Source organism: Caloenas nicobarica, chromosome 1 (genome assembly GCF_036013445.1).
Source record: "Caloenas nicobarica isolate bCalNic1 chromosome 1, bCalNic1.hap1, whole genome shotgun sequence".
NCBI lineage: Eukaryota > Metazoa > Chordata > Aves > Columbiformes > Columbidae > Caloenas > Caloenas nicobarica.
In genome coordinates, this window is record NC_088245.1 from 51,908,366 (window position 1) to 51,936,343 (window position 27,978).

The following is a 27,978-nucleotide window of genomic DNA, read 5'->3' on the forward strand; positions in this document are numbered from 1 at the left end:
GAAGGGCGGTGTGTAGACTTAATAACTGAAAGTTTAGGGGGAGGGGGTTAAAGTGAAACATCATCTTCATGTGGTTGCAGCAGCAGTAAAAGTCTGGGCTGCCAGACTTGTGCACCATCACCACGGGTACTGCTCGGTGCTTCGCATCCTCTTCATGGTTTCCCTCCATCCCTTCAGTCTCCAGGCTCGCCCTTGCCAGGTCTCCATCCCTGGTACCCCCAGCACGCAGATGTACTCCCTGCGGCCGTCCCGCCACCACCCTGCTCCAGACCAGCCCCTCTTCCTTCCTCACGCCCGCATCCCTCGCTCTCACTCACACTCTTTTTTTGGAAAAAGCTCCATTTTCTCCAAGGAAGCGCGCACCCGTGCGCCTGCTTCCCACCTCCGGGCCACCCCGGAGGCCACCGCCCCGCCTGCGCCCCGCTGCCCCGCCAACATGAGGCCACGGGCGGCGGCGCCGGCCGCTCGCAGTCCATGTGCCCCGCACCTGGGGACTGGATGGCCGTCCCGCATCCGGGTGGGAATCGGCAGGGGACTGGACACCCGCGGTGTGGGAGCGCGGCCGCAGGGCTTTTGGCGCGGCGGAGGGGCTGGTGGGCCTCTCCCTCCGCCTCCTCCCGCTGCTGCTTCTGCCTCCTCCCCGCCCGCCCCCGGCGAAAGAGATGCTACTGCAGGCGGGGTGGGGGGGGCGCTCCTTCTGCGTCAGGAGGTGCGGCTCCCCCGGCCCGGCGCTGCCCTCCCCCTTCCTCTCCCCCCGCCGCTTTTATGTCTGTCTTTAAACGCCGCCGCAGCGAGGGTTGGGCACATGTTCCTGCCGCTGCCGACTGTCGCTCGCTGAGCCCCGCGCCCGCACGGCCCCGCTCGCCACCCCGCGCCCGCGGGGGCAACCGGCCCCCCACTTGTCGCAGGCGGCGCCCGGCAAGCCCCGCGGGCGGAGGTAAGGCCGGGCAAGGCGCCCGCTACGCGAGGCGGCGGCTGCGGAGGGCGGGTGGGCTGCACACCGCTGCGTCCCGCGCTTCCCCAGCCCGGCTGCGCGGCTGGCGGAGCATGGCCGCCCCACCGCCTCGCTTCGGTTGCCGGGCGGGAAGGGGGAGGATGTGCGAGGGGCGGGGGGTGCCTTTCCACCGGGTGCCCACTTTCCGGCGGGGCACAGAGGGCTTTCCCCAGCCCCCCTGCGCCGGGAGGCTGCCTTCGCCCCGGCGCCAGCCTCTCCCTCGGAGAGCGCCGACCCCTCGGGAGACAATAGCGAGCGCCCGCTGGAAGCCGCACATGTGTTTTAATTAAGCGGCAGGTTAAAAGGACGTACGGAGCTGTTTTTATTATTATTGTTATTATGGTTGGGCGGGGGTGGGGAATTTAAATCCTTTTCCTACCATGAGTGATGGAAATTTCATTCATCTCCCGCGTGTTGCGTAAAACACCTTAAATGTACGTGTAGCGCGTGTTTCGTGGGGAGAGGGGGCGAAGGCTGCCTCCCATCACGGGAGCACCGCGTCTCCGCGCCTCGCTGCGTGGGCGTCTCCGCGCTCGCGGGGAGCGGGGCAAGCCTCGCCGTTTCGGCAGGCCAGGGAGCGGGAACATCGCCAGTCGCGGCCCGCGGGCCTCAGTCCCCGCCGTGTGCCGGCGGCAGCGTGCGAGGCAGAGGCGCGGCGGCGGCTGTGGGCCCCGTGTTGGAGGGCTGGGTGGAGGCGCAGGAGGTAGGTGGGGAAGACCCGTTGCGGAGCTGCCCGGGCGCTGCATTGTTGCCGCGGAGCGCGGGCGTTGCCCGGGGGGAACCGGCGCGGGTTCCTCCCACCGCAGCCGCCCGCATCCCTCGCCCCGCGCAGGCTGGAGCAGCCCCGCGGGCTTGGGGCTGGTGCACCCTGGTGTCAGCCATGTTTGGGTGGGTATGGTAATGAAAGACCTGTTCTCAACCTTTTTGCGTCTTGCGTTTAATTTCTGCTCAGGATTTCTATGGTTGCGGTTCTCTGTGTACTACGGCATATCCACAGGGTAGATTCATACCTACGTTTTCGATGATTTTTTTTCTTTTCCATTTTCTTATTAATTCTCATGTTCCATGTCTGTATTGGCTGATTTTGTGCCTATGTTGCTAGTATTAGAGTGAACTGGGATTTTTTTGCAAGGCTTTGCTTTTGTTGTGGAAGTAAATGAGATGATTGAAATATGTCTGCACAGTCACACTGACCTGCCACATGAGAGGCTGCAATGGGATTTGTTCCATTTAAGTAAATTGTACTTGTTTTATTTGTAAAAGATGTTTTAATCAAGACCTCGTCCTCATCAGCCATTTTATTTTCTGTGTAGTGTTGATACATGACAAGCTCACTGCTGTAGTATTGATTTCTAAGAGAAGCTGAATTATTTTTAAATCATATGTCACCGTCAATATATAACTGTGACATACTGTAGGACCAGGTATCCAAGTCTCTGTTTCCCTCTCCAAAGAAAAGTGTAAATGAAATAAAGATTTTGTCATGTACATGTGCACTGGATGTATTATGCAGGCAGCTTACTCCATTTGATTTAAAATGATGACAACATACTCAGGTTTTTTTCTACTTAGTAGTGTGTTTCCCATTATCAACATTTCATTTAAAAGGAAACTTTAAGAAAGATTGCTTAATTTTGTATTGGCTAATATACAAGCTTTTCATTTACACATGGACCACATTAAGATAACTATAGAATTATGGCTCTCATGCGGCGCATGTCAAACACTCCCTTTGGGCTCAGCTCTGCACTTCAGATTCAAGAACAAAAAATCCCATTGGTTTTGATCTCTGTATGAAAACCCAAACCATTTCATAGCTCTTCAGATGTGCCACCAATAGTGAAACTGACTAAATGAAACTGCTAAGGCATCTTGAAACTAGTTTCGCAGCATAAGCTGGTTCCTCTTGACCTTTAGTGTCTTGTCATTCTTACAGTTTTCTTTTTTCTTACAGGCAAGCAAGCGAAAAAGTAGTAGTACAGATGAGGACCATATAGATTGAATAACTCTTGTCAACTGTCTCTGCTATATGTTGCAAAAGCCTGTATGTACAAAACTTTTAAAATGTTGAATTTATCAGAAAAGAAAAAAAGTCACAGGTTACTCAGAAACACAATCTACTAATTACAGCTATTCCTTTTGGTAAAAGTTACATTGTTAAGATTGGAGTAGTTGCTCCTCAGGTGGTATGGAATTACTTCACTTGGGAAGTATTTGTGGTAGAAATCCTTTTGGCAAGACAGATCTTCTTCTGGAATTCTCTAGTGTACAACCAAAAGTATCTGCAACATTAAGGACACATTCACCTGTGTCCCCATCTACTTTTTATTGCACTATTTCCCTCATATCAAGGAATAATGTTCTTGTTTAAAAGACAATATATCTGCTGATTTTGGAAGAACAGTTTGGGGTCCCGTGCTTATGAAGTTTACGGATTGGCATGGCAATAGGTGGTAAAAAATGGTAATACCAGTAGCAGCTTTTCCATGTGACTTCAAAGATCTCTGAGTACTTGATTAGTTGCAGAAGGACTTTGACGTATCAGCAGCAACTCCCTTCCTTGAAATTGGATTCAAAGTTACCTTGCCAAAGTAACCTTGCATCAGGAAACATTCTTGTATAATTTAGAAAGGAAGTATCATCTACAAATGATAACTGAACACCATTCTTCTGGAGAGCTGGATGTGCCAAACCTGATAGACCCATGCAAAGTAGTGTGAAAGAGCAATGGTAACTGCTAGAATGGTTGCATCAGGCAATGGCAGTAATGGGTCCGTGCTTCCCAGATGCCTACACTGAAATAGAGCTCCTTGTTCTTCTCCTTCACTCTTAAGACTAGGGGTTCCTTATTTTCTGTTTGTGAGAAAGAAAAAAATGTGTACTGCAGTGCTAATGGTTCAGCATGCTCTTCTTAAGCCAAAATGGGGAAGGGATGGGAAATTGGAATAGGAAATTTACACCGTTGGATTTTCTGTAGTGGGATTGGTATTCATAATTTTCTTTTTAAAGACATAAGGATTTACTATAACAACTTGAAAGCACGACTTATATCATGACATTAAATAATCAGATTTGAGGAGAAGTAGAATTTCTGCTAACCTATCTATGAACAGTTCAACTTTTTTGCTTATGTATAAGAAACAGACAAAGATGTTTTCACGTAAGTTCTTCCCCAGGACAACTTGATTTACTTATTGATCCATTCTGAAGCACAGAGGACAGAGAATTAAGGTCTCAGGGCAACTATATATCTGGTAATGTCTAGCTTTCAATACTTGATTTTGCAGTTTAGATAACTTTAGTACTTGAAATATTTAATATGCTTTTATATGCTCTCCCGTCTCAGAAGTGTGATAAGATTTTATAATAAAGTTGTGGTCCAGTTATAGCTTATATGGTGAACTTAGAGAAAATGGAGATTTTGATTGATTGTTGCCAGCAGTTTTGCATTTTGAGCAATCAACGGCTGAGTATTGTCAGAGTTGCTGAGATGCTTATTTCAGTCAGCTTCAGCTGGAAGAGTGGTAACTACTGAATTTGATCCTTCAGTAAACTACATCTAAGAAAAGACTGCAGAATAAGTGATATGTTTTCTCCATCTGAATAGGAAATTACAGTTAGCACATCATGTAAGTCTGTGAAGTGTTTCAGTGGAGTTTGTTTGTGAGAAGAAAATAGTGAGAAATCTGTGAAAGCAGGTGAGAAACTACAGTAAGGCCAATGAAGTCTTCAGAGATTACACAACAAAAATGACATTCAAGAGTGCTAGGTTGTAACATTCTCTGACTTAGATACTACTGTTTGGCCAGTGATTTGGAAGAAGTCATACAAGCTATTGACAATGAACGATTCCGAGAAAGAAATCTTACTATTCTTGTCAAATAATTGTGTGTCTTCTAATAGTAGAAAGTATTCTCCAGGAACTAAATTTAAATAAGCTAATCTGGGAGAGAAATTGTCTGCATTTAAGACTGTGCAGGTTCTTGATGTAAGATAAGGCCAGGAAGAACATTTTGTAGGAACCGACAGCAAATTTCCCAGCAATATTAAACAGATGCCTTGTCACTGGAGTCTGTAAAACTACCCGTATGTGCAGCAGGTGTGAGTTTAGTCTTGTGTCTTTAAATAGTTTTGCTGTAGTCTAAATGATTTGATTGTATAGAGATACCAGAATCAAATGCATTCGCATTTTCTAATGGTTTCAAGTCTCCCATAACCCAAAAAGCTCTTATTTTTTTACAATGTAATGTAGTATGTGCAACATGCATTAGCATGTCTCAGATAACATCACTGAAGAATGCAGAGAAATGTGTTTCGTTGTATAGAATATAATTATCTTTCATTATGATTAAGTATCTATTGAATCTATATCTGTTACTGACAGGCTGTATTAAACTAGCTAGGGCAAAATGCTAGATCATGTAGTTCATACTGAAGAGCAGCATAATGGCAGCTTCAGTAGGTAGATAAAAATGGGCTTGACTAGGCAAAAAGGCTGTGGTGCATATTCTTATTTCCGCCAAAGAACACAATGCTGCATTGCAGCAGTAATTCAGTCTGTGCAATGACTACTGTAACACAGTGTAACTCTTGCTGAAATAATTATCTGTACACAGATTCCCCCAGCGATAGCCATTCTTCATAAGTCACAGTACTCCCACGAAATCCGGTTTGCTCCTGCACTCTTCTTTTTCTCTCACCCAAACTGATGGTCATTAGCTATTCCCCCCATCCTATCTGCACCAATGGCCTGATTCCTATTGGCAGAATCACAGCAGTTCTTTGCCCCTAAAACTTCGGTTTGCTTTTTCTGTATTGGTTGTTCCCATCGTGCTTTCTTCTGCCTAGCTCATAGACTCATATTTGAGGTGCATTTTATAGGTTTCCTTCAAGGTGCAAAAGCTCCTTTTCTTGACATTTGCATATAATTCTCATCCAGTTATTCCATACAGACTGAAACCTTTGGCATGAGTATTGGTCAAGATCTTTTATGAGCATCTGCCATGGTGAGAATCCTGACTTGTAGTTCTGTGTCGTCTGCTGAATCATACTGATTTCTTCACTGGGAGTCAAGGTGAAGATTTTGCGAACAAGAGCGTAAGACGTAAGCTTGTGGGACTGGACTGGTACATTGTGCTATCACAATCTACATTCAAAACAGAGGTTATAATAGCGTGAACTGGCTGCAGCTTTATATTGCATTTTGCTACCCCCAGAGCAGCATGTTGGTGTGTTGACTGCTTCATTGGAGAAGAGCACAGAGCTCTGAGGTACAGAACGTTAGTCTTTGTCTCCCTTTAATGGCAAGCATTGAATTTAAAAGGTACCCATTCTTTCCTTTTTCTATTTTTTATGATGTTACAGTAGCCTTTTAGAAAGTTATTTTCTGTCTGGACTATCTCAGTAGTCTTTTATTAAAATAGTGTGTTCATACTTCATTTTTTCCACTTGTTTCCTTCCATCTCACGTTGAAGGTTTAAAACATTTTTGATCAGAGAAGATTTGTGGATTATTTATAATGCATTAAAATTTGACTGTAGATGATTTTGCGAAATTGCTATGTTTTTGTAAGATGTAAAAATAAGATAGAAATAATGTACGCTGTGTTAGAAAAGAATGGAGGGTTTATTGGGCTTTCATTTTCAGAGAGGAGTGCCGGCTTAAGAAAGGAACACAATGTAAAAATAATCATGTTTTAATTTATGTCAGAAAAGCATTGCTAGAAGTTCTTTAATATTTAGTATATCAGTTGTTGCAATAGTACCGTGGGATGTTTTAGACATGAAATTGCTTTACAAATGGCTTTTTGTAGGGGCTTATGCTGTAATTGCAAGAACGTGGGGCAGTTGTACTCATTATACTTTGAAATTTGTAAGCAAGAGAGATTTTTTTGTACCTGTTTTTCTGTGCATGTTGTGAAAATCTCCAGCCTCATAACTTCTAATTGTTTACTGGTAGTACACCACTGAGAGAACTGTAAGTACGGTATTGGTGTAGTAGTGTCTGTATATTGGCATGGAGGTCTGTCTGACAGAGATGCGTTGAAGGCGAGCCTGAAATAAGATTCCTTCCCAGGGTAACGGTGAAGAGGAGCAGGCAGTGTTGGACAGAACTAGTACAACTCCCTTACTAGGCATTACGTGTAAGAAAGGAGAAAAGGATGTACAGCAAAATTTTTCAATGTGTCTTGCTGCATTGACTGATGAAGTTCCTTTGAGTCTTTCTGCAAACATGTGCAGTTTGGTCAGCAGAGGATTTACAGGTCTTATCTCCCTGTGCCAGTGTTTCTGAATGCGGGCCTGAAGCTGAAGTAAAAGTTCTATAGCGAGCCTAGATCTCCCAGTGAGCTAATTTGGGTCTGAATTCCCTGTCACAAGGGATTATTATTGCATAAGCCGCTAATAATGTGGCAGTCCAATCAGGTTACTTCACTTCTGCAAGCTGATGCGTTAAGGCTTGATTCTTCTTCCACAGGAGAAAATAAGAAAATTCCCACTGTGTTCTGAGAAATAAAGTTTGGATCTGCCATTTGCTTGACATGTCAAAAAAGACTCACTGTTTTATTTTTCAGTATGAGAAAGAAATAGAGATTTTAACATATCAAGAAAAATGGTAGTAAGACATCGTAAAAATCAAGGTGATTTCTTTGATTAAGAAAGTTGTCTCCAAAAGTTCATTTATGCTAACTCAGATTATTGATTACTATTAATTCAGTGACAGAATAATTTTCTAAATGTTCTTCTCACTGAACCATGTACTGTTCAGCAGTTTCCATTCTGTTGATTCCCTCAAGCAGTAGACACTTGTCAGTTTAAGATTAATTTTAGATTTTTTTTTTTTTTTTTTAAAAAAAAAGGGGATTTTATGTAAGAAAAGGGATACCATCTTTATTTTCAGTTGTGGAAGAGTTCAGAGAAATATTACATTCTCCAGTAAATATTATAATAAAAATTTCCCTTCAGTGTTTTCATCCGACATGTTACATCATTTGACTTATGAAAGGGATGAGTGAAACTGCCTGGAAAGCAGAAGTAAATCAGTTGATCAAATTTCATGATCCTAGATCTATAATAGAAAACAAACAAACAACAAACAACCCCCAAACAAACAGCTTTGGTAAGGCTAGGTTACATTTTAGACATAATACTTTTTATTCAAGGTGCTGGTAATATTATAGTATAGCACAGTAATATTTTAAAATATGTGACAAGACTTAGGACTTCGAGCTTAAAAGGATCCCCGTAATGGCTGAGTCTATGATACTGAATTCTGTAGCTCATTAGTAAATATAGTGGTTTGCTATGTAGATTTTTTTTAAATGATACTTAAGAGAATCAGTCCTATCACATAATGCAGGCTTCTTGCACGAACCAGCTGGGACCACACTTTGAACTTCTGCACCTCATGGTAGTGTCTGGTGAGGTAGAACTCCTCGTTTGGTTTGGTACAGAGAACAAGTTGTTAAATATGACAGTCAGAGACCACCTGTGGATTTGTGATGTATCCTGGAGGACTGTCCTGTATCCTTGATGCAGTTTGGCCAATGATACTCTTTCAATTAGGAAACCAGTACTGTTAGACCAAGCACGAGTCTGCTGAGCATGCCTCCCACTTTTCTCAAGCCCTGCCAGGATTGCAAGTCTATACAGTGATAGTGCTATTGATAACATCCTGCCTAATGGAAAGTTAATGAAAGGGAAATTAATATATACTGTGCTAGGAATAAAAGTATCAAGCCCGGTTTGTTCTGAAGTGTAGTAATGCAATGCTTAATGCATGACAGGACAGAATGATGCAATTTCTGTTGGACTTGAGTCATCTGTGAGAGCTCCAGATAAATCATGTTGGTGCCCTGCAAGTTACTATATCTAAAATAATTAATACAGATATGACCTTTATAAACATCTTAATAAACACTGATAGATGGCTTGTGCCTTTTTGACTCAAAATGTCTTTTGCTTATTACAGTTGGAGAAGGATTTCAGACTGACAAATACTGTAATTTCACTTGTGCAGCTGTTATATTAAATACGGAGATAAAATAGTTTCATTTTAATGTACTTGCTGAACTTATTACTAACTACTGGAACTGAGAAGCTGCTCTAATTTACATCAGTGGAACAAAAGGAAAAGTTTGAAATATGACTAAAAGTAGTAGATGCTGTGGATTATAGTCCCAAAGCTCCATTAGGAGTGCTTAAATACTTCAACTTAATATATTATTGGTGTTCGCATTCTGGTTCTACCTAGATATCTCAGTTATAATTAACAGCAACTGAACCATACGTGGAGTAGAAGCCTTGGATATAGTCCTTTGAAGAGTTTATGTTCTAAAAGACAAAACAGCTAAAAAGAGGCCTGAGCAGGCATTCATTTGGTCCAGATATACAGGATACAGTACTAGGATTTCTCTATTGTCTTTAACAACTCTCCCCATTATACTGTTCTGTGTATAGCTCATATACTTAATTTTTTTATAACAACTGATATTGGACAAAACAAAGCCTGATACTAGTTCTACCACATGGCAGAAGACAGATGTATAGGACCCTGAACATTTCCAGTGTCAGTAGTGAGCATGAAGCAGCTCACAAGCCAGTAGGCTGTACTGTACTGAAAAAATTTGGGCTGACTGCCAGAGCTGGAGTTGCTGTGAGGAGGCAGTGACAGGAGGGAGAAGGAAGGTGAGAAAGCAGTGGTGGGAGTCTAGGGAACAAACGGAAGGAGGTCAGAATGGAGTTTAGTAGGCAACTGAAGTTCAACTTCCAAATCCTTGGAAACTATTGAAAATGGTAATTGTCCTGTTGGCCACAAGGCTGGTGATAGTACTTGTGGTAACAGAGGTTTTAGTTCTGTTGTTGTGAAATCTCATCTTGATAAGCTGGGGGCCGGGTTCCAGTGGCTTAAAGTCTTTCCTTCTGGTCCGTCACTGAGGCAGCCGTGAGGTGCTGATCTCTCAGTTATTGTCCCAGCAGTCCAGTAATATCTTGCAGTTCTCGGCTACGTGGGGGTTCATCAGAACATGATGCAGCCTTCATCCTATGGACCAGATGTTGCACTAAGTCCATAAGAAAAAACTGAAAAGTCTCGTGTATCCCGGAGTAATTTCTGTTTCTTATCAGTTCTTGATTAGAATCATTGTGTATTCCCTCTAGGGTTTTCATGAAGCTTAACACATAATCTAAATCCCTTTTAAGGCTCTTAATCGTGCAGATGGCTTTGCACATACTAGTTTTGTCCCATGTGATTAGTGAAGAATTTCTCAAACAACATTCCACCATGGAATCTTATGGTTACCTTCAGTATGGTAGCTGCAAGTAAGTCAATATATCTTTTTAAATGGTTCATTGTCTTAAAACAAAAACACATATTAAGATGGAGACATTTTTTGTGACTGTACATACACGTTTGAATCAGCAGGCTTTCAAAATGGATTTGGTTACAGCTTTTCGGATGTTTCAGGTATGTTTAATTATTTCCTATTTCTAATAAACTACCTAAAGCATTGAAGCTTATAAGAGATGAGCATCTCTCCTTTGAAAAAAATAGTGGCGATTATATATTCCTTGATGAAGAATACAGGAAAATAAGTCACCCTTGCTTTTAAAGCACTAGGAGCACCCTATGTATCAAAATCTTAATTGCTGCATGACTTTCTGAAATGATCTGAAAAACTTAATCTACTTTGTTTAAAATATGTTTTAATAAATTCAAGGGCAGCTCTTAAGTCAGAAAGTAATGGAATTAGGCTCCTAAATTTTATCTGAAGTGCATACCCCATTATGCCTGCCAAGAAGAAACTTACGGTGTCAAAATATGAGCAATTAACCTATCAGTCTTTAGGAAATAAAAACAAAACCAAAAAAACCCCAAACAAAACAAACAAACAAAACCCCAAAAAAACAAACCAAAGCAAACAAAAAAACCCCCCAAATCAACAAAAAAACCACAACCCCCTCAAAAAAACTTCAGCAAGTGAATGAAATGTATTCTACATAAATATTTAAGACCAAAAGGACTTAATTCCTCTAATTTGGAAGTGGTTTAATGTCCCTTTCTTCTCTGTTTCTCCTCTTCTCAAATCATTGAGATAAGCAGAAAAAGGTAAACCAAAGCATATGATTTCTAACTTAAGTTTCTTCTGCATAGTAGTATAATATTCTGCTTTGTTGTTTTTTCACAGATACTTTCAGTAGAACAAACGTTCAGAAACAGAAGCCCTTACTCTTGATTCCCTGTTACCAAGGACTCATCAGGCACCATCTTCAGTCTATTTCTTCAATATTTTTGGCCAAGCAGAGGGAGAGCTTTCTTCGGCGCTTGTCCATTTGTCTCAGCTGAACTTCTTTGCTGTTTTTCTCATACTACAAATGCCTAAGAACAGCAAGGTAGTGAAAAGAGAACTAGATGATGAGGTCATTGAGTCAGTTAAGGACCTTCTCTCTAATGAAGACTCTACAGATGATGCATTTAAGAAGAGTGAACTCATGGTTGATGATCAAGAAGAAAAAGATGCAGATGTTGAAGAAGGCTCAGATGTAGAAGATGAAAGACCCGCTTGGAACAGCAAGCTTCAATATATTCTGGCACAAGTTGGATTTTCTGTGGGATTGGGGAATGTGTGGCGATTCCCATATCTGTGTCAGAAAAATGGTGGAGGTAAGTCTTGTGATAGCTAGTCGTAGACAAACGATGAAGCTAACCTTTCAGATTTCAAGGTTAGCAGAGATAGCCACAGTAAAACCTGCTCCAGCATATCAGGTTTTTCTTTTAATTTCTGTGAGAGCCTCTGAGGAAAAAGCCATATTCTCTTTATTTAGAGAGATGCATCCGTTAAAGTAAGTAGCAGATTCTTTTAAGATTCCATTTCCTCATTTTAGGGTAGAAAGTTCTTGGTATGTTCTTAACTAGTAGTCAAACTAGTGGTTAAGCGAAACACATCTTTATGTAGGGGTTGCATTATTTAGGATCCAATTATTGTTATGCTAAAGTGTTCTTTATAGTACTTGGACAATAAATTGAGGCATTAAATCTGCATCCACTTTAAAGGCCAAAGCAGTATTTGGTCTTTAGTATTTAGTGGTACTTAAATTCAAAAAGTAAAGGTGTGAAGCTAAAGATGTAACTTCTAAAATGTTTATATTCTGTATCATTTCATCCTAAGTATGTTGTCAAGATGTAGTCTCAAGACTAACGCATTACAACAGTTTATGTAGTTGTGTCCCTTTTGAAAATCTGTGTTTAGCATAGTGAGTTAATAATTTTGCAAGCCCATTGGATTCTCCTTTGAAACAACTGAAAAGATATGTTGGTATGTTCCTTAGGATGGTGGATTTATACCATGAGGCACTTTTAAAGTTACTCTGCCAGTGAGTGTAAATTAATTAATATCAAATATCAATGTATTAAAGTAATCAATAATTTCACATTTTAGGAAAAACAAAAGAAAAACCCCCAGTACAAAAAACACCCCCCAAAAACCAAACACCACAAAAAATCCCCAAAAACCCAACCACCAGGGATTATGGCACTTCATTAACAAAACTTGAAGAAATAGATTGAAGTCATTTGAGGTTGAAATTAAATGCTTTCCCCTGTGTTGTGATTGCAGGAACTTGGAAATATAACATAGTCTGTGCAGACATAATGTTTTTCTGCACATGGCTGAGGCAAGGATGTACTTGGCTTTTAACAGTTTTTTTGCACTTTTTTAGCAAATTTCAGCCTTCAGAACAACAGAGGAAAGTAAGCAATCATTAGAGCTAAAGCTTTCTTGGTTTTCAAGTTAGCCATAATGCAAGATGGAGAAGTTGTCACAAAACACTGAAACATGTAAAGTACATTGGTGCCTGTATGTGTGCATGCAGATGAACAGATGATTCTCACAAGTATATAAAATAATAGAGGGAGGGAAAAGTCCAAATGCATGATAAACAAAACTACAGACATACAAGGTTCCATTTTTCTGCTACACATTCTGTTTCGTATGTGTTTCATTCTAGGTAAAATTCAAGTGGTTTTTATACAACCCATTGTAAATATCAGTGTCAGAACTATTCGGTAGTCTTTTGCTGAGAAAGCTTTACTATAAATACCCGTTGAAGTCCCTGAGTATAAAGTAAACAGCCTTTCTGTGGATTTGCGGTAGAACTGTTTCAGTGGAGTCTATGGCAAGTTTTCCACTTGCAGTCGTCTAAACATTTTTTATTTTCTTCCCTATGTTTAAGCAACTTATATCTGGCAAATACTATCAGGCGAGTGGAGTATATGGAAAAATGGTAAACCAATAAATCTATTCGAAGTTTAAAACAAAAAGAAGAAAACATAGTTACTCATTAGTTTCCTTCAGAGGTTTCTTCCAACATTAGGTGTTCCAAAGCCATCATAAGAGAGAAGGCAAATCCTAACCGTATAGTAATCTTCATTTTTGTCTTTTTGTTTTTTAAACTTCTGGGACATAAACAACAAAACCAACAAAATAAACATAGAAAAGACACTGAAAGGTTAGCCTAAACAGATGTATATTATTAGAGGGTTTTGCGGAGGAAAAAATTGGGTGTTTACTGCCCTGTTTTTTAGAGAGGCTGAGTTTGTTTATGGCTATGGTCTCTGGTATGCCAACACTCCCGACTTAGCTCTGTAATACTTCAATGAGGTATCTGCAGTACCATCTTTAAAGGTAATTTCTGTATCACGACACTGCATTAATACTTGGATGTCTCTAGGTATCTTTCCAATCTCTATTAGTAGGTGTGGTCTGTGCTGTCAAAACAACTGCCTTTGCTTTCTTTCTTGTGATCCTTTCACAATTTTTCCTGTTGCTGTAATTCATAAAAACTCATAAATATTTAGAGTAATATATTGTAATTTTTATTCTTATTTAAGTTACAGCTAGACTGGGTAGCTCTTTGCTGTCTTTCACACTTGGCTCTTTTCCACAAAAAAGTTTGTTGTGAGAGAAGAGACTGGTACGCAGATGGGACAAACTTTGACCCAGGCTTGGGATGTAGCTGTAATGCAGGAAATATTAAGAGAAACAAAAAGGCTGGGAAGAAACTGAGAGCACTCCAGGGTGCTCATTTTCTTGGGATGAGAGGCAGGGCTCAAAGGAGTTTTTGGCTCCGCAAATGAGAGGGGCTGAAAGTCTTAGTAAAGTTTTGGGGAACTGACTACAGATCTCTGCCTTCTTCACGTCTCTCCTCACCACAGGTCCCCCTTCTCCCTGGTAGGCAATGCCCAGTCCCCATCTAGCACTTAAGGCACACTTTCCACTCTTCAGCCTAACAGAAGAAAAAGCTGTTTCTTCCTTGATGCCTCACACAGGTGTTTTGCATTGGAGCTGGGTATACTCTAACATAGCTTTAAAAATTTTTTATATTTATCATTTTTACACTCTACAGTTTATTTGTTATTCCTTAACTATATGAAGACAAACGTTTGTTTGTTCAGACAGGCATAGTTCCTATATAACAATTGCATTATTTGTGTTAGCATGCAATAGGTTCAAAGCTGCCTCAGCTTCCTCTGGTTGATAGTGAGCCTTAAAAATAAACCACTCAGGTCTACCTGGTCTTGCCATGAGGCTAATAAATAGTGGCCTATATTTTCCTGCCACTTATTGCTGTCATGTGGTGAATTGCTTACACACCTTTCACTTTTTTCGAACAAAGGAAATATTTAAAGTTTCATCTGTTCGGTTGTTGTTTTCTCCTAGGATTAGTAGAAGTAAAATGGTACTTTAACAAATTAGAAGTAACAGAAGGAAACTAAATTATCTGTTCTGCTAGAATAAGGGATATGCCAATGAGTTTTATTATGAAGACAAGTGAACATGGTTATCTAAGAAGTGCTAGTGTTGCACATGTTATTGAGTGTCTACGAAGTACTGCACACCCAAAGATTTTGTTGCATTTTCATGAGCATTAACTTAATTTTCCTCAGGATTTCTTTTTTTGAGGTCAGTCTTTTAAAATATTTCTGTGATGTAAAAGGTCAAAAGAACTAGTAAATGCTAAACATATAAAAGCTGTGAGCAGTAGAGGAAATCTGTAGCGGATTATCTTGCCATTATATTTTGAAAAGATTGACATGGGTTGAGTCACACCATGAGTTTTTACAGTTAAGAACTCTGGATTTTATACTGAAATAATAGCAGATTGAACAGTTAAGTTCTGTGGTCTTATAAAAAGCAAAGTAGCTATTGCTGACAAGTGCTGAGGAAATAGTATGAAAACTCTTAAAGACCGAGTAGTCATTAGAAGCTACAGTCTGATTGTCTGAGACAAGCAGAATGGGAGCAAAGCATGTATTCCCTTGTATTCCAAACTCAGTATGGATTCAGTGGCTTAATTATTTAGCTTTTGATCAATGACTTATAATCAGTGCCTTGAATTCACTGATGACTTCAATAATATTTTGTGAGTTCTGATTTAAACTATTGTCAGACTCAAAATATAGTTGTATTTCAGTGTGCTGAAAATGTCTTAATTTTTATTTTGCAAGTGTAATTCTTCATTAAAACTAAGGAAATTTTCATTCTTTAAACACAGTTTTGTAAATAGGCACACCTGAACATATTTAAACTGTAAAAGACGAGTGACAGGAAGACTATTGTATCAGCAGGATAGACTACAAACCTATAGATAAAACATAAAACCTTTTTATCGGAGTTTTCCCAATAAAAGCAGTTTATATTTTACAATGGTAAAGAATTTAACTTATAGGAGCTTAGTACACTGTAAACCTATAGTGTTTTGTTGCCCACTTGTTGTAACTTTAAAAATTTTAACATTCAACATTGAAAATAAGTTGATCTTTGTCTGAATATTGGCTTCTTGCTAGCTTTCTGTTAGTAAATGTGTCCAGAACTGGGATGTCTCCTCAAGACAGTGGTAAAGCTCACCTTCATTGAGTAAGAATTAAATCAAACACTAGACACTTAATTAAAATCTGGCACAGCAGCAGTTGAAATAAATCTGGAAAGTTGTTAGATTTTTCAGGTTACATCAAGAATGACTAGGAGAAGAAAAGCTCTTCTGTACTATCAAGATGGTGATAGTTATGTCATCTTGCATTATTGCTTCTGAAATTATTTTCCTACTCTTTAGTTGCTATGAACCACATGATTTTATGTTGTTCCCCCTCCCATGAGCATTTATAACCACTGTTAATATTCCTCTTCTATCAACAATGTTGCAAAATGTAGCACATATTGTAATACCAAGAGAGACAATTTACCAGTATCCTGTTACAGTGCTTGGTTAAATAAAAAAAGAAAGCAGTGCTGTGCACAGTATTAACATTCACTGGTTCCTGAAATCTTTTGTTTCTTTGTCATTCAGTCTCGTGAAGAAGGATAAGGTGGGGTTTTCTTTAGGTATTTTTCTTTTGTGAAGTTCAGATGGGCTTTTAATATGAAAGCCAGTGTTTAAGGCCAAACTATGCACAAAAAAAAAAAAAGGACTTTGCAGTAGAATACTTTTGAAAGTGTAGGAAGGAGACCGGGGGATCCTGAACTACACAGAATTGTAATATTCAGAAGGCTGCTCAGCTGGCAGATGTAGTAGAATATAACTAATTGTAGGATGCTGTCCACAGCCAGCATGTATAGTTTATTGTTCTAATTCAAAGAAAAATGGTCCTTATTCAATATTGTAACTCCAAAGACCCATGTTTTCACGCCCTGGCAAATAAGAGGCATGCTGAGCTGTTTCCATAGTGATTCTGTTTTATGATGAAGTGAAGATGTCTTACAGTTCTTTACAGTATGTCTAGCTTTGAGGGAATGCTGAAACAAAATACTTGTCCAGAGACGCTGTGGTTTCATGCTGGCTATAGGGCACAGAAGCCCTTTGCAGCTGTGATATACAGTTGTTTAATCCAGCTATGTCCAAACTATATCACACTGAAACTCGTTATGTGCACTTATTTTCCATTATGGCCTTCTTCTGGGGCGGGGCACAAGATCAGAAGGGAGCTCAGCAAGTTTAATCAGAAAACCAGCACTTCAGGTGCTCTGCATGAGCGCTGCAGTATAGACTCTGCTGGCTACCCACACTGAATTACAGGGTTGTGTCATGTATAATGTAATGTGGATTTAACACCACATTTATTTAACTCATTTAGTTGAATCTAACTGATAAAACTTGCAACTTACATTGATACTGCACCATAAAACACCCACCTCAGCCCAGTCTTTAAACATGTGCTTAACTTTGCAGCCTTGTGATTAAGGTTGTGGACTGGGACACTGAAGAGCTGGGTTCAGTTCCTGCTCTAGTACAGTCATCCAGTGGGATACAGGGTAAGTCACTTAGGCCCCAATGTTTTTGAGCTGTTTAGGCCTGTCTCTGCTCAGCTATGCAACACCTGTCTAATTAAGACCTCAGGTATTGTTTACAGTAGTGTTAAACTATTTAAAAAATTATGTACTGTTGGCTTTCAATTATGACAAAATTATGATGCCAAATCTTCTCATTTGCAGTGTGTATTTACAGTATACTTCTCTCTCACAGAATTTTTGAGAGAATGCTGATGATAAATCAAGGGTATATGATGGTATTATTTGTTATATATTCTTAAGACAGATAGTCTCCCTCATTTTGGAATGTGCTTGTTACTCTGTTCCTCAGTTTTCCTCATGTTTATCTCCTTCTGTCCCTGTTGTCTCTCTTTTCATAGTAGAAAGTAAGTCCTTTGCGTTCTTTACGGGATGGCAATGTAGCTGCTACCTCAGTAGGCCGTCTGTACTGTGCTGAAGCGGGTAGCTAAGACCATGGTGTTTGGCTCTGTGAGGGAGTATTGTAAACCTCAAAACTAGAACATTGTTCAGAGCCTGGCATAGGTTTTGACCAAGGGCTGCTCAAGCAGTATCATTGCATATCATATTATCATGTTGTCAGAATAAAACACAAGGAGCTATTTCGTGCTAACAACAGCCTATAGACTATGAGGTAAATAAGATCAATATTCCTTGCCTGGTCCACCAGTAGTTTTTCTTAGATTTACTTTCCTCTGTCTTTTTTCCTACTTAGACTCAAGACTGTAGTTACTCCATGCTTAGGATCTTTGTGAGATCTTTATAATGGCAGGTTGATGTCCAATTTGTGCGTGTTTCATGAAGGGCAAAATTGCAAGTGGACCTAAATAGGAGTGCATGGTACCAGAAAATCTGAGGTCTCCTGCACTGTTTAGGAAGGTTTAATTTTTCTACAATAAGCTGTGTTCCATGGGACAAACTAGCTACTAAGGATATGCAAATGACAGCATATTTTGGTAGACTCCTAAAAAAGCCCTAGAAAGCTGATGCTGGATGAAGACACTTAAAGTAGGACTTAGCTGGTGTTGAGGATAAATTCCAGATTGGTTTATGAACTTTGCTCAGCTTCTCTCATCACAGGGATGCATAGACTGATGATACAACTTAATAGCTCTGACTCTAAGCTTCTGAGGTCTTTAGATCTTTGCTTTGTAGTTTGTTTCAACATGCCGCAGTCTACACCTCTTAAGTGCTTTTCTTTAGCCTTACAGTGATTGCAATCAAAAGTCCTAAGCCCTTTGAGTTAGGTGGCCAGCACAGTACTCTAGATTGCAGCATAAGAGCCATGCATTTGAAAATCAGTTGCCACACTGCTAGTTGCTGATTCTTAGATGTTTTGTTAGCTCTAATCCTAAATACTCTGCAACAGCATCTAGAAAGTTGGGCTCTGAACTTGTCAGTGCACTTAGTGTATGGATACATTTGCTTGCAATTAGTTTTACTGAAATAAATGGGGATGCCTCCTGAAGTTAGAATTGTATACGACCACTTCTTGTGAATAAGACCTTGAAAAAAAGGAATTGTTTTACATATATGTGTCTAACAGTGCAGTAACAGTCACATTTTCAAATATGTCTTTAAGGAGTGTTTGTGAGTACTGGATCTGGATCTGCAGTACTCCATTTCCACCTCATGTTTCTAGTCTCTGTCTGGAGCCTGGTAGAAGTGGGCTCATGTTTTCTTGCTTAGCTGGATAGAATCATTATACCGTACATTGTGAAATCCCCTTTCTGAGCATCTGAGGTGCATCAACAGGACAGTCTTCTGAAACCTCTTAAGATTGGATGCAATTTAGAATGTTGTATGCATAGTATGTTCTGTATTTCCTTTATAAATTCAGTCTTGCTGTAGAGCTTTCTAAGAAATGTTGATTCAGCTCCTGTTTGCAGCACTATATCTCTAAAAAGATGCCCAAAATTTCTCACAAGCAAACAACTAGATTAGATAATAAGTCACTTTCAGTAAGATTTGCCTCAAAATGCTACAGTGCTTTAGAAATCCAATGGCTCTGGGCTTTTCATATCTTACAAAATGTATGGCCAAGATAAAGGTCAAATAGTCTTTGCATGTGATCAAAAAAGCTTTGCAGTGAATGACACTAATTCTAACTCGAAGCTATTAGAAGGTTTCACATTTGCTGTGTCAAGTTCTGACTCTTCTTCCTCTCACCCTGATTTATACTTTGTTCCTTTTGCAGGTGCCTATCTTGTGCCATACTTAATCTTGCTACTGATAATAGGGATTCCACTATTTTTCTTGGAGCTTGCTGTGGGGCAGAGGATCCGCCGAGGGAGTATCGGTGTGTGGAATTATATCAGCCCCAAACTTGGAGGAATTGGATTTGCAAGCTGTGTAGTAAGTTTTTAACATTAATTGTGTGTTTTGGTTTCAGTCTATATGGTTTAGACTCACAGTTTTGCTGCAGGAAAAGGCCACTGATTTGTAGCTGGGTTTCAAGATCAGTTGACAATATTTTGGAAGGTCTTAAAACTTAAATTAGTACATTAAAAATATTAATACAGATGTGTCTGTAAAACCAGTCAGCTTGTATTTTGTGACTCTCTTGAAATTGGGAACTAGGCAACCAAGTAGTCTTCTGGAGAAAAAAAAAAAGCCTGTAAAAACATAGGTCTTACATAATAAATACAGAGCAAAGTGAAAATTTAGAAAAGTGTTAGGTACTTTAGTGGGGCAAGACATTCTGTTCTCATTCTGACTTATTTTAGTTAAAACTAGATTCAGTGGCTGATGTGCAGAAATATGCAGAAGTTTAGTAAGGATTTTTATATTTTAAAATAAACGAATATAGTAATCTGTGTAACTTTTTTGATACATCTCTTTTTTTTATAGGTATGTTTCTTTGTGGCCCTGTACTACAATGTAATTATTGGATGGAGTCTGTTTTACTTTTCCCAGTCTTTTCAGCATCCATTACCATGGGACCAGTGTCCGTTAGTTAAAAACACATCTCATACATGTAAGTCCATATCAATGTTATTAAAAATCATATAAAATATAATCTGATATTTTCAAACAAAAATGAGAAAAAATACAATTCAAAGGCATATTTGTGGGGAAAAGTGTTGTATCTGAAGCTCGTTTTGCATGTTAATAGGATGTCACATTATATACTTGGAAAAAATACAGCAGACCTAAGATAAATACACTGTATTTGGAAAACAACATCACTGTCAACAGCATTTTAAAGAGTAATGAAACTAGGAGAGTGCTATTTAGTGTGTTGCAGATTAAAAAAAAAATTCTGATCGCTGTTTTCTGATTTTGGTACTGCATTTTATGCTTGGTGAAAAACAAAGGTGGAAGAAGGATATTTCTACATTTCCATTATTAAGATACTTCCTGACGGCAAAGCTGAAAGTGTTGCATTACTAATGAAGCAGAAAATGGAAAATTGTAAATGTCAATGAAATGCGTATGATAAAAGCATTGTTTGCTTTGTAAACCAATAGAAATGAGATAATTGGTCATTGTTTTGTTGCTATAATGAGATGGTCTCACATGGACATATACAACAACATTAAAAGTTCCTTATCCCTTGGTTTTGGTTATCTCTTAATAGTTACACGCTTTGCATTATTCTTCTTCTTGAAATGTGAAATATTTATTTTCATTTATTTTTATTTCAGATCTTAAATTTTCTTTAATTACCTTTTGTGTTTTTTTTACCCCTTTAATAAAGAACATAACCAGAGGCATTTGAAAAGTTGCACAATATTTGTATAGTGGTTTTCCAGAGCTGCTTGCTTCAGTTGTTTGAAATAATTTTTGAATGTTGGCACACACTTAAATTGACTGTATTTCACAAGCTGTTGTCCATTAATCGATCCACAGCATTTGTTTACGTACGCTTATCCTGCCTAAATATTAAGATATAGCGTGTCAGCCTAACTTAAGTAGAGGTCATCTGAACTAAGCTTAAACACAGAAAAGTATTGTATTTTATAATATCCTATCATGTTTGGCAGTTTATTTCAGTGAAGATCTGACACCTGTGATAGATTTCTTAATATTAGCATATTTTTTCCTTTTCATTAATTAACCTTGACTCAGGATGTAGCTTAGAGATAAGATTGATACAAGTAATTTATAAAAAAGTTAAGTAAATATTTTATTTGAAGAATTTTTTCCATTTACATGTGTGATATTTCTAGGTACACAGAATTTCTTAAACAGTTTGGTAATGTGAGTAAAGCAGAATTGTATTATAATGAAAAAAATCACTTCTAGAATACACATAGCAACTTTCATTTAGCATAACTGTGTAGGAGGCATTTTTCCTTTTCTCATAACTTTGGTATCATTATGTTATTATTTGTTCATTTCTAATAGTAATTAAGTACCTGTTGATTTGAGTGTCATATCGAAGCAGAATTTGTTTTCCATGTATTTTCAAAATTAATATAATTCAGTGTTTGATTTCGGAGAGATACTTTTCATAGTATATAAGTTGGTATCATTTGTAGGTAATCTAATCTTATCTGTGATAAATAGAATATATGTCTTCATCTATGCCTACCTGCTATTTAGTACTTAAGTGAAAATTAAATTTTTCTTAGGACTTGGATTGACCATGTGCAGAGGAATACATTATCCTGAAAGTGTGTTTTAAAAAGATATACCAAGAACCTTTCACCAATAGCAGTCTCTTTTTTTTGTTTAGAGAATGACTTAAGACTCTTTGAGTTTAGTTTCTCAATAAATGATGACGGCACAATTTGCAGATTTTGGGTATTGGTAGAATATTGTTAGGAAATGTTGGGAAGATACCTCTGTCTTGAACTCGTTCTCTTCCTGCTAACATCTCTTTGACAGTTGTGGAGCCAGAGTGTGAAAAAAGTTCTGCAACCACTTACTATTGGTACAGAGAAGCGCTGAATATTTCCAGCTCTCTGTCAGAGAGTGGGGGTTTAAACTGGAAGATGACTGTCTGCTTGCTGGCTGCCTGGGTCATGGTATGCCTAGCCATGATCAAAGGCATTCAGTCTTCAGGCAAAGTGAGTATACTGTTTACCTAAATGACAGTGTTTTACTTTGAAACGTTTCACGATGTTTTTGTTCACCGCACCCTCTCTTTACTCTCTCACGAAATCTGTGGGAGCAGGTTACAGTCCGTGACTCACACCAGTGTTTGTATAATCTCAAGTAGAGGAATGTTAGTAGTTAAGCATTAAAATTGCAGTAATTTTAGTGCGTATTGTAGTAATTTAGTGGGAATGGAGATCTGTAGAAGAATGATTTCTGTTCTCATCAACATAACTGCTACAAGTAACTTTACCTCAGCTTTGTTGATTTGTTAATGCAGCCTAAGCCTGTGTGTTTCTGAATGTCCGAGGAATTAGGTTTCCATGTGTAGTCACAGTGTGATTGCAGTACATTCAGGTCCTCAAAATTCCTTGGCATTTTGCTGTTTATTGTTACTGTCATTGGTATGCATGCTCTGTGATTAACATAGCTACTTTTCAGCATTCTGGATTGTTTCTTTTGTCTAAAGACTGACCATCCCTTTGCATCTGAGCACCTCACCATGTCTTCTTTCCTGTCCGTGCAGTCAGCTGGAGTGGCTACTGTATGATTTGCTATTTCTGTGACCTCTTTAGTGTATTTCAGTTAAAGAAACAAATAGCAGGTTTAGCAAGAAAATCATTTCATTAAACTTGAAAGTGCAGAATAAATTTGGGTTTCAGTAATGGAGAATGAAAGATCATGTTTGATTTGTAATTTTTTTGTTTTGGTAGTAGGCATTACTTAGTGATTTGCATCCATTGGTTATGTACTTTTCATTGACTCTTTTCTTCTTCTGAAGACAGAATGAGTTTCTGTTCAAGGTGTATATCTTTACCATACTATGTACTTGAATCAAAGTGCATTTGTAAAGTGAAGCGTTTCTAAAACAGTCTACTTCTCTCCTTGTCATGATCTCATTAAATTCACACTGAATTTCACTGGAAGCCCAGCAGTTTGTTATCAATTAGTCAACACAATGGCAAGCTTATGGTTTAATATAGTACAGATTTTATTTCACTGTCATGTGATTTTGCTTTCTTCTGGAGAGACAAAGGGAATGGGAAATGTTCTGCATGTTTCTTAGAGCATATAATGATCAATTCAGTCATATATCCAGAAGATACTGAGTAGCGAATGAAGCTATTGAAAATAAAAGTCCATAGATGTCATGTTGAATTTCTTCTTATTGTTTTTCAGATTATGTATTTTAGTTCCCTTTTTCCTTATGTGGTACTTTTATGCTTTCTGATCAGAGGACTGCTCCTTAATGGGTCAGTGGATGGAATTCGTCACATGTTCACACCTAAGGTATGTGCTTAATTTGTGTTTGCAGTGTATTGCAATTTGAGTGGCAATTTGACCATCTGTGAATGCTCTCATTTAAGCTTATTGTCTTCATAGAACATTTGGCCATATTCTTCTTTGGTTAAATTACAAAATTGTTGTTGACCTCAGTGGCATAATGTCAAGCCCTAAGGTCCAAAGGCTCTAAGTGTTCCAAGGGTCTGTGTAGAGTTACGTCCCTGATGTTTCAGAAATGAAAGCCAAATAAGATGATGATTAAAATCAATGCACATAGTAGCTAATGCCAGTTGACAGGGTGTTGTCAGTTGTTTTAATTCAAGGTGTTTTGAGTCTCTGGAGAACTGTCATCTTATAAAAATGACCTTTGTTAGCTATCACATTGTTATTTCTTGCGTTGTGATACGCAGTCGTGCTCTGCTTCACTCACTGTCATCGCTTTAGAGAGTCGTGGTTCTGCAGGAACTTGCAGGCTGCTCAGGCAAATTTGGGGAAATCTGAGGAACAGAGAAATGCAATGCTTATTGACAAAGAGGAAGTCTATAGCAGAGATGGAATACAGACCTCTTGAAGTTTTAATTAGGTTTCTCAGCCACAGTATTAATCCTTTCTTTAACTGGAGGAGAACCACTAGATACTGAGGGAAAGTAACCACTGAAACTCCTCTCAAATACCAACACCTCTTCCCCCTTCACTGTTTCATCTTTCTGGAGTTAGACCTAAAATAAGTTGCAGCTGATGTTTACTTTTTAGTTAGGTTATAACTTAATCATACACTTGTTTCAAGTGTTCAGATAAACAATCTTGAAAGGAAAATTTGTTTTAATTTCTTCTGATTTCCAGTTCGGTATCTCAGAATTTTTGTGGCTTAAATTTGAGGCTCGGAGGCCTATGTGTCACATACAGTATATTTGAATATAAACCTTCAAGAGTATTTTCATTATAGTTTCTGATTGTTTCTGTACTTGAGCACTAATGTGGACTGTAAGTTTTGTGAAACTACCTGGAGGAATTCAGTCTCGCCCACCTGTTGCTGTTTCCATTCGCTACGTTGTGCTTAATTTGGGCAGGCAGTCATGCTGTAAAAATGGTTGCTAAAATGATCTAGGTTGAAAATAATCCAGGTAAATAGACATGAGGGGGGAGGTAGAGACACCTTTTCAGCCTTGATTGTTCAGCAAATGGCCACATTTTGACCACAGACGATCACAGCATACTCCCACAGAAGAATTGTGTTAGCACAGCAGAGGACTGGCACATGTTGGTGCAGATGTGAAAGCACAGGGCTAATGAAGAGAATTTATTTCTTTGGAGTGTTTGAACAAAGCAGAAATTCTAAATAACAGCCGTAATGAAAAACCTAAAGAAAGGTAGGGATTGTATGAAGCTTAAATACAGAGCCCCCAAAATTTCACAGAAAATACCTTATGATATCAAATCAATTAGAAACTTATTTTGAAATGCTAAGCAATATGTATCTGAGAACGTCCTACCTTTGATCATACCAAGTGATCTATTGCAGAAAGCAAGATGTGTTTTGATACTTAACCCATTTAGAGATTTGTAAATTAAGACTATTCCTCGAGCTCCCTCTAGTGGAAAAGCTGTAGCACGACTGTGGGATACAGGCAGAGTGAACCACGAGCAATGGCTACTTGTGCATTGTAATGATAACAAAAATTTTAAGTCAGGAACAAGTTTATTGTCATAAACACTTTTTTAAAAGTATGTTGTATTTTAGATATATGTAAAAGAATAAAAAGGTAGCTGCTGCCTATCTATAATAAATATTATACCTTTATGGGAAACTGGAAAATTTTTCAGAATGTTATCTTAACAATAGCAGATTTATGTTTTTTTCTCAGAGTAAGAAAATCAGTCTTCTGATACTGGCACCTATGCTGATGCTTTTTAGTTTTACTCTTTTTGATAAGCCAAAAAAAAAAAAGGCAAAACCTAAACAACAACAAAACCCAAACATTTGCAGAATTGAGGTCTTTCACTGTTAAATGAATGGAGGCTCTGAATCAACTTGAGAAAATCTAGTGTTTAAATTTCACATGTGCTTCTTTTTTATGATTCAGAATCTAGAAGGATCTGAGATAGAGAGATGATGACTCATAACTTTAACAAAGATGTTTCTTGAAGTATGGTCATCTGAAAGAGCAACACAGTTCAATTTTTTAATAAAAGGCTTAGTTGTCCCTCAAATACATGACCCGTTTAACTTAGGGTAAGTTCAAGGCATCTAGTTTAAGGGAGATTTGACTTGTGAACTATAAAGATTGTGGTGGCCAGCATTTATTTCACATGTTGCATTTTGATTTGCATATTTGCATGTAATAGAATTCCATGTAAGCATGTGTATCTCATAGTCACTTTTTAAAAAAAAGTAGCAACAAAACAATGTTCCACATACTTACTGCATGTATAAGAGTGTTGATTATGCTGCAATAAATATTAATTCTAACGACTGATAAAACATGTACTGTAAAATAACAAAGACAGTAAATACTGTAAAATATATATATTCTCTCATATTTCACAGTATAATTAGCTGCTAGTTCAGTTATATAGCTCTGGTAGTGTCACATTATTGGGAGCATACTCTGTTTCTCTTTAAGGATTATATCACGTAAAATGAATAGAAATTCTGGCCTGTAAGTTTGCTCAACTTTAGGTATCACATTTAGCTTTCATTGTATCATAATGAAAATACATTTGTAGTGGAGTATTAGCATTTTGTGATGTAGGTTGTCTTCCTGTTTTTTTTTTCTATTGTCTTTTCATATAATAGAAATGCATTTTATAGCTGACATATATTATATCTAATTTCAAACAGCTTGAAATAATGCTGGAGCCCAAGGTCTGGAGAGAAGCTGCTACTCAGGTGTTCTTTGCCTTAGGGCTTGGATTTGGTGGAGTCATTGCCTTTTCAAGCTACAACAAGAGAGACAACAACTGCCATTTTGATGCTGTACTGGTGTCCTTCATCAATTTTTTCACTTCTGTGCTGGCAACTTTGGTGGTGTTTGCAGTTCTGGGCTTCAAAGCCAATATCATAAATGAAAAATGTGTTATCCAGTATGAATATCCATTTATTTTCTTTATTATTTTTATGGTATTTCATTTATTAATTAGCACAGATCATTGAGTTTGATTTCTCTGTTTTATTGTGTTTTACAGAAATTCAGAGAAGATTTTAAAACTTTTGAAAATAGGCAATCTGAGCCAGGATATGATCCCACATCATATCAATTTCTCAAGCATTACAGCAGAAGACTACAATTTAGTTTACGACATTATTCGGAAAGTTAAAGAAGAAGAGTTTGATTCTCTTGGTCTGAAATCTTGTCAAATTGAAGATGAACTTAACAAGGTGAGATTAATAATTAAGTCGAATACAGAGATTATGAACAAATGAATACTTGTAAGCCTAAAGTAAACTGTGAAGTATGCTTACACAGACTATCAGAACAGTGTATTTATGAGCAATGCACCTCTAGAGATCCATATGGAAACATGGTTCTGTACAGGGTCACATTCCATCTCACCTGAGAACTTTTTGATCCCATGTCTTAATATAGTCTTCACTGATTTATGAAATATTCTGATTGTTATATTGCTCTCCCCAGGAGGTTTTAAAGTTCTGTATTTAGAAGAGTTGAGCGTGAGGATTTTTCCAAAGACTACACAGAGCTGTACCTATTCAGCATCTCAAACTAATGTCTTCCAATGTTAAGATACAATTATTAAATATGAATACTACTTCACTAGAAAATAAAAAAGTTATTATTTACTTATTATGTAATTGCTTAATGAATATCATCCTGTTTTGAAATCTTTATAATGATCCAGATCTGTAAAAGGAGAGAGATTTTTCTAGCTTTTTCAGAGGAACTTCCAGTTTTAAACACCGACTTCTATGTAATTGCACCAGTATCTGAAGTTAAAATGTCAAATTTGTGACTTAGACATTGCAGGTTTTATACTGTTCCTGCCATTTAAATTTGATACACATAGATATAAAAATGAGGTCCTATATATATTTACTGGAGAGAACAAAGTGTATTTTGTAGCAGTCCTGTATAATAGCTCTCAGGCAAAATTATCAGTGAAAGTGAGGAAGAAGTGCGTTGTTATTATCAGTAAACTTAGAGATTTTCAGCCAAATCCAGTATTTCAGTATATAGTATTAAGTTCGCAGTTTCGGAAGGGTCGCATATTAGATAGCAGCTTCCCACTCTAACTTAACGATTTAATCAATGACATTGCATGAACAGCAAGTCAGACTGTGACACTAGAAAAAAATACTGTCCATGAATAATAACATTGATTT

At 38.3% G+C, this 27,978-nt stretch overlaps 1 protein-coding gene across 1 annotated transcript in view; it reads left to right on the forward strand.

Annotated features, from left to right (window-relative positions):
- Window positions 1-849: 849 nt before the first annotated feature.
- The window catches only part of SLC6A15 (solute carrier family 6 member 15), a 35,362-nt gene continuing 8,233 nt past the window's right edge, over window positions 850-27,978 (forward strand). Inside the window, exons 1-8 of the mRNA XM_065632646.1 lie at window positions 850-937; window positions 11,178-11,653; window positions 19,510-19,667; window positions 20,163-20,289; window positions 22,146-22,327; window positions 23,535-23,645; window positions 26,482-26,723; window positions 26,826-27,018. Of these exons, the coding sequence (XP_065488718.1) occupies window positions 11,365-11,653; window positions 19,510-19,667; window positions 20,163-20,289; window positions 22,146-22,327; window positions 23,535-23,645; window positions 26,482-26,723; window positions 26,826-27,018 (1,302 nt within the window). The 5' untranslated portion in view covers window positions 850-937; window positions 11,178-11,364. The remainder of the gene's footprint in view (window positions 938-11,177; window positions 11,654-19,509; window positions 19,668-20,162; window positions 20,290-22,145; window positions 22,328-23,534; window positions 23,646-26,481; window positions 26,724-26,825; window positions 27,019-27,978) is intronic.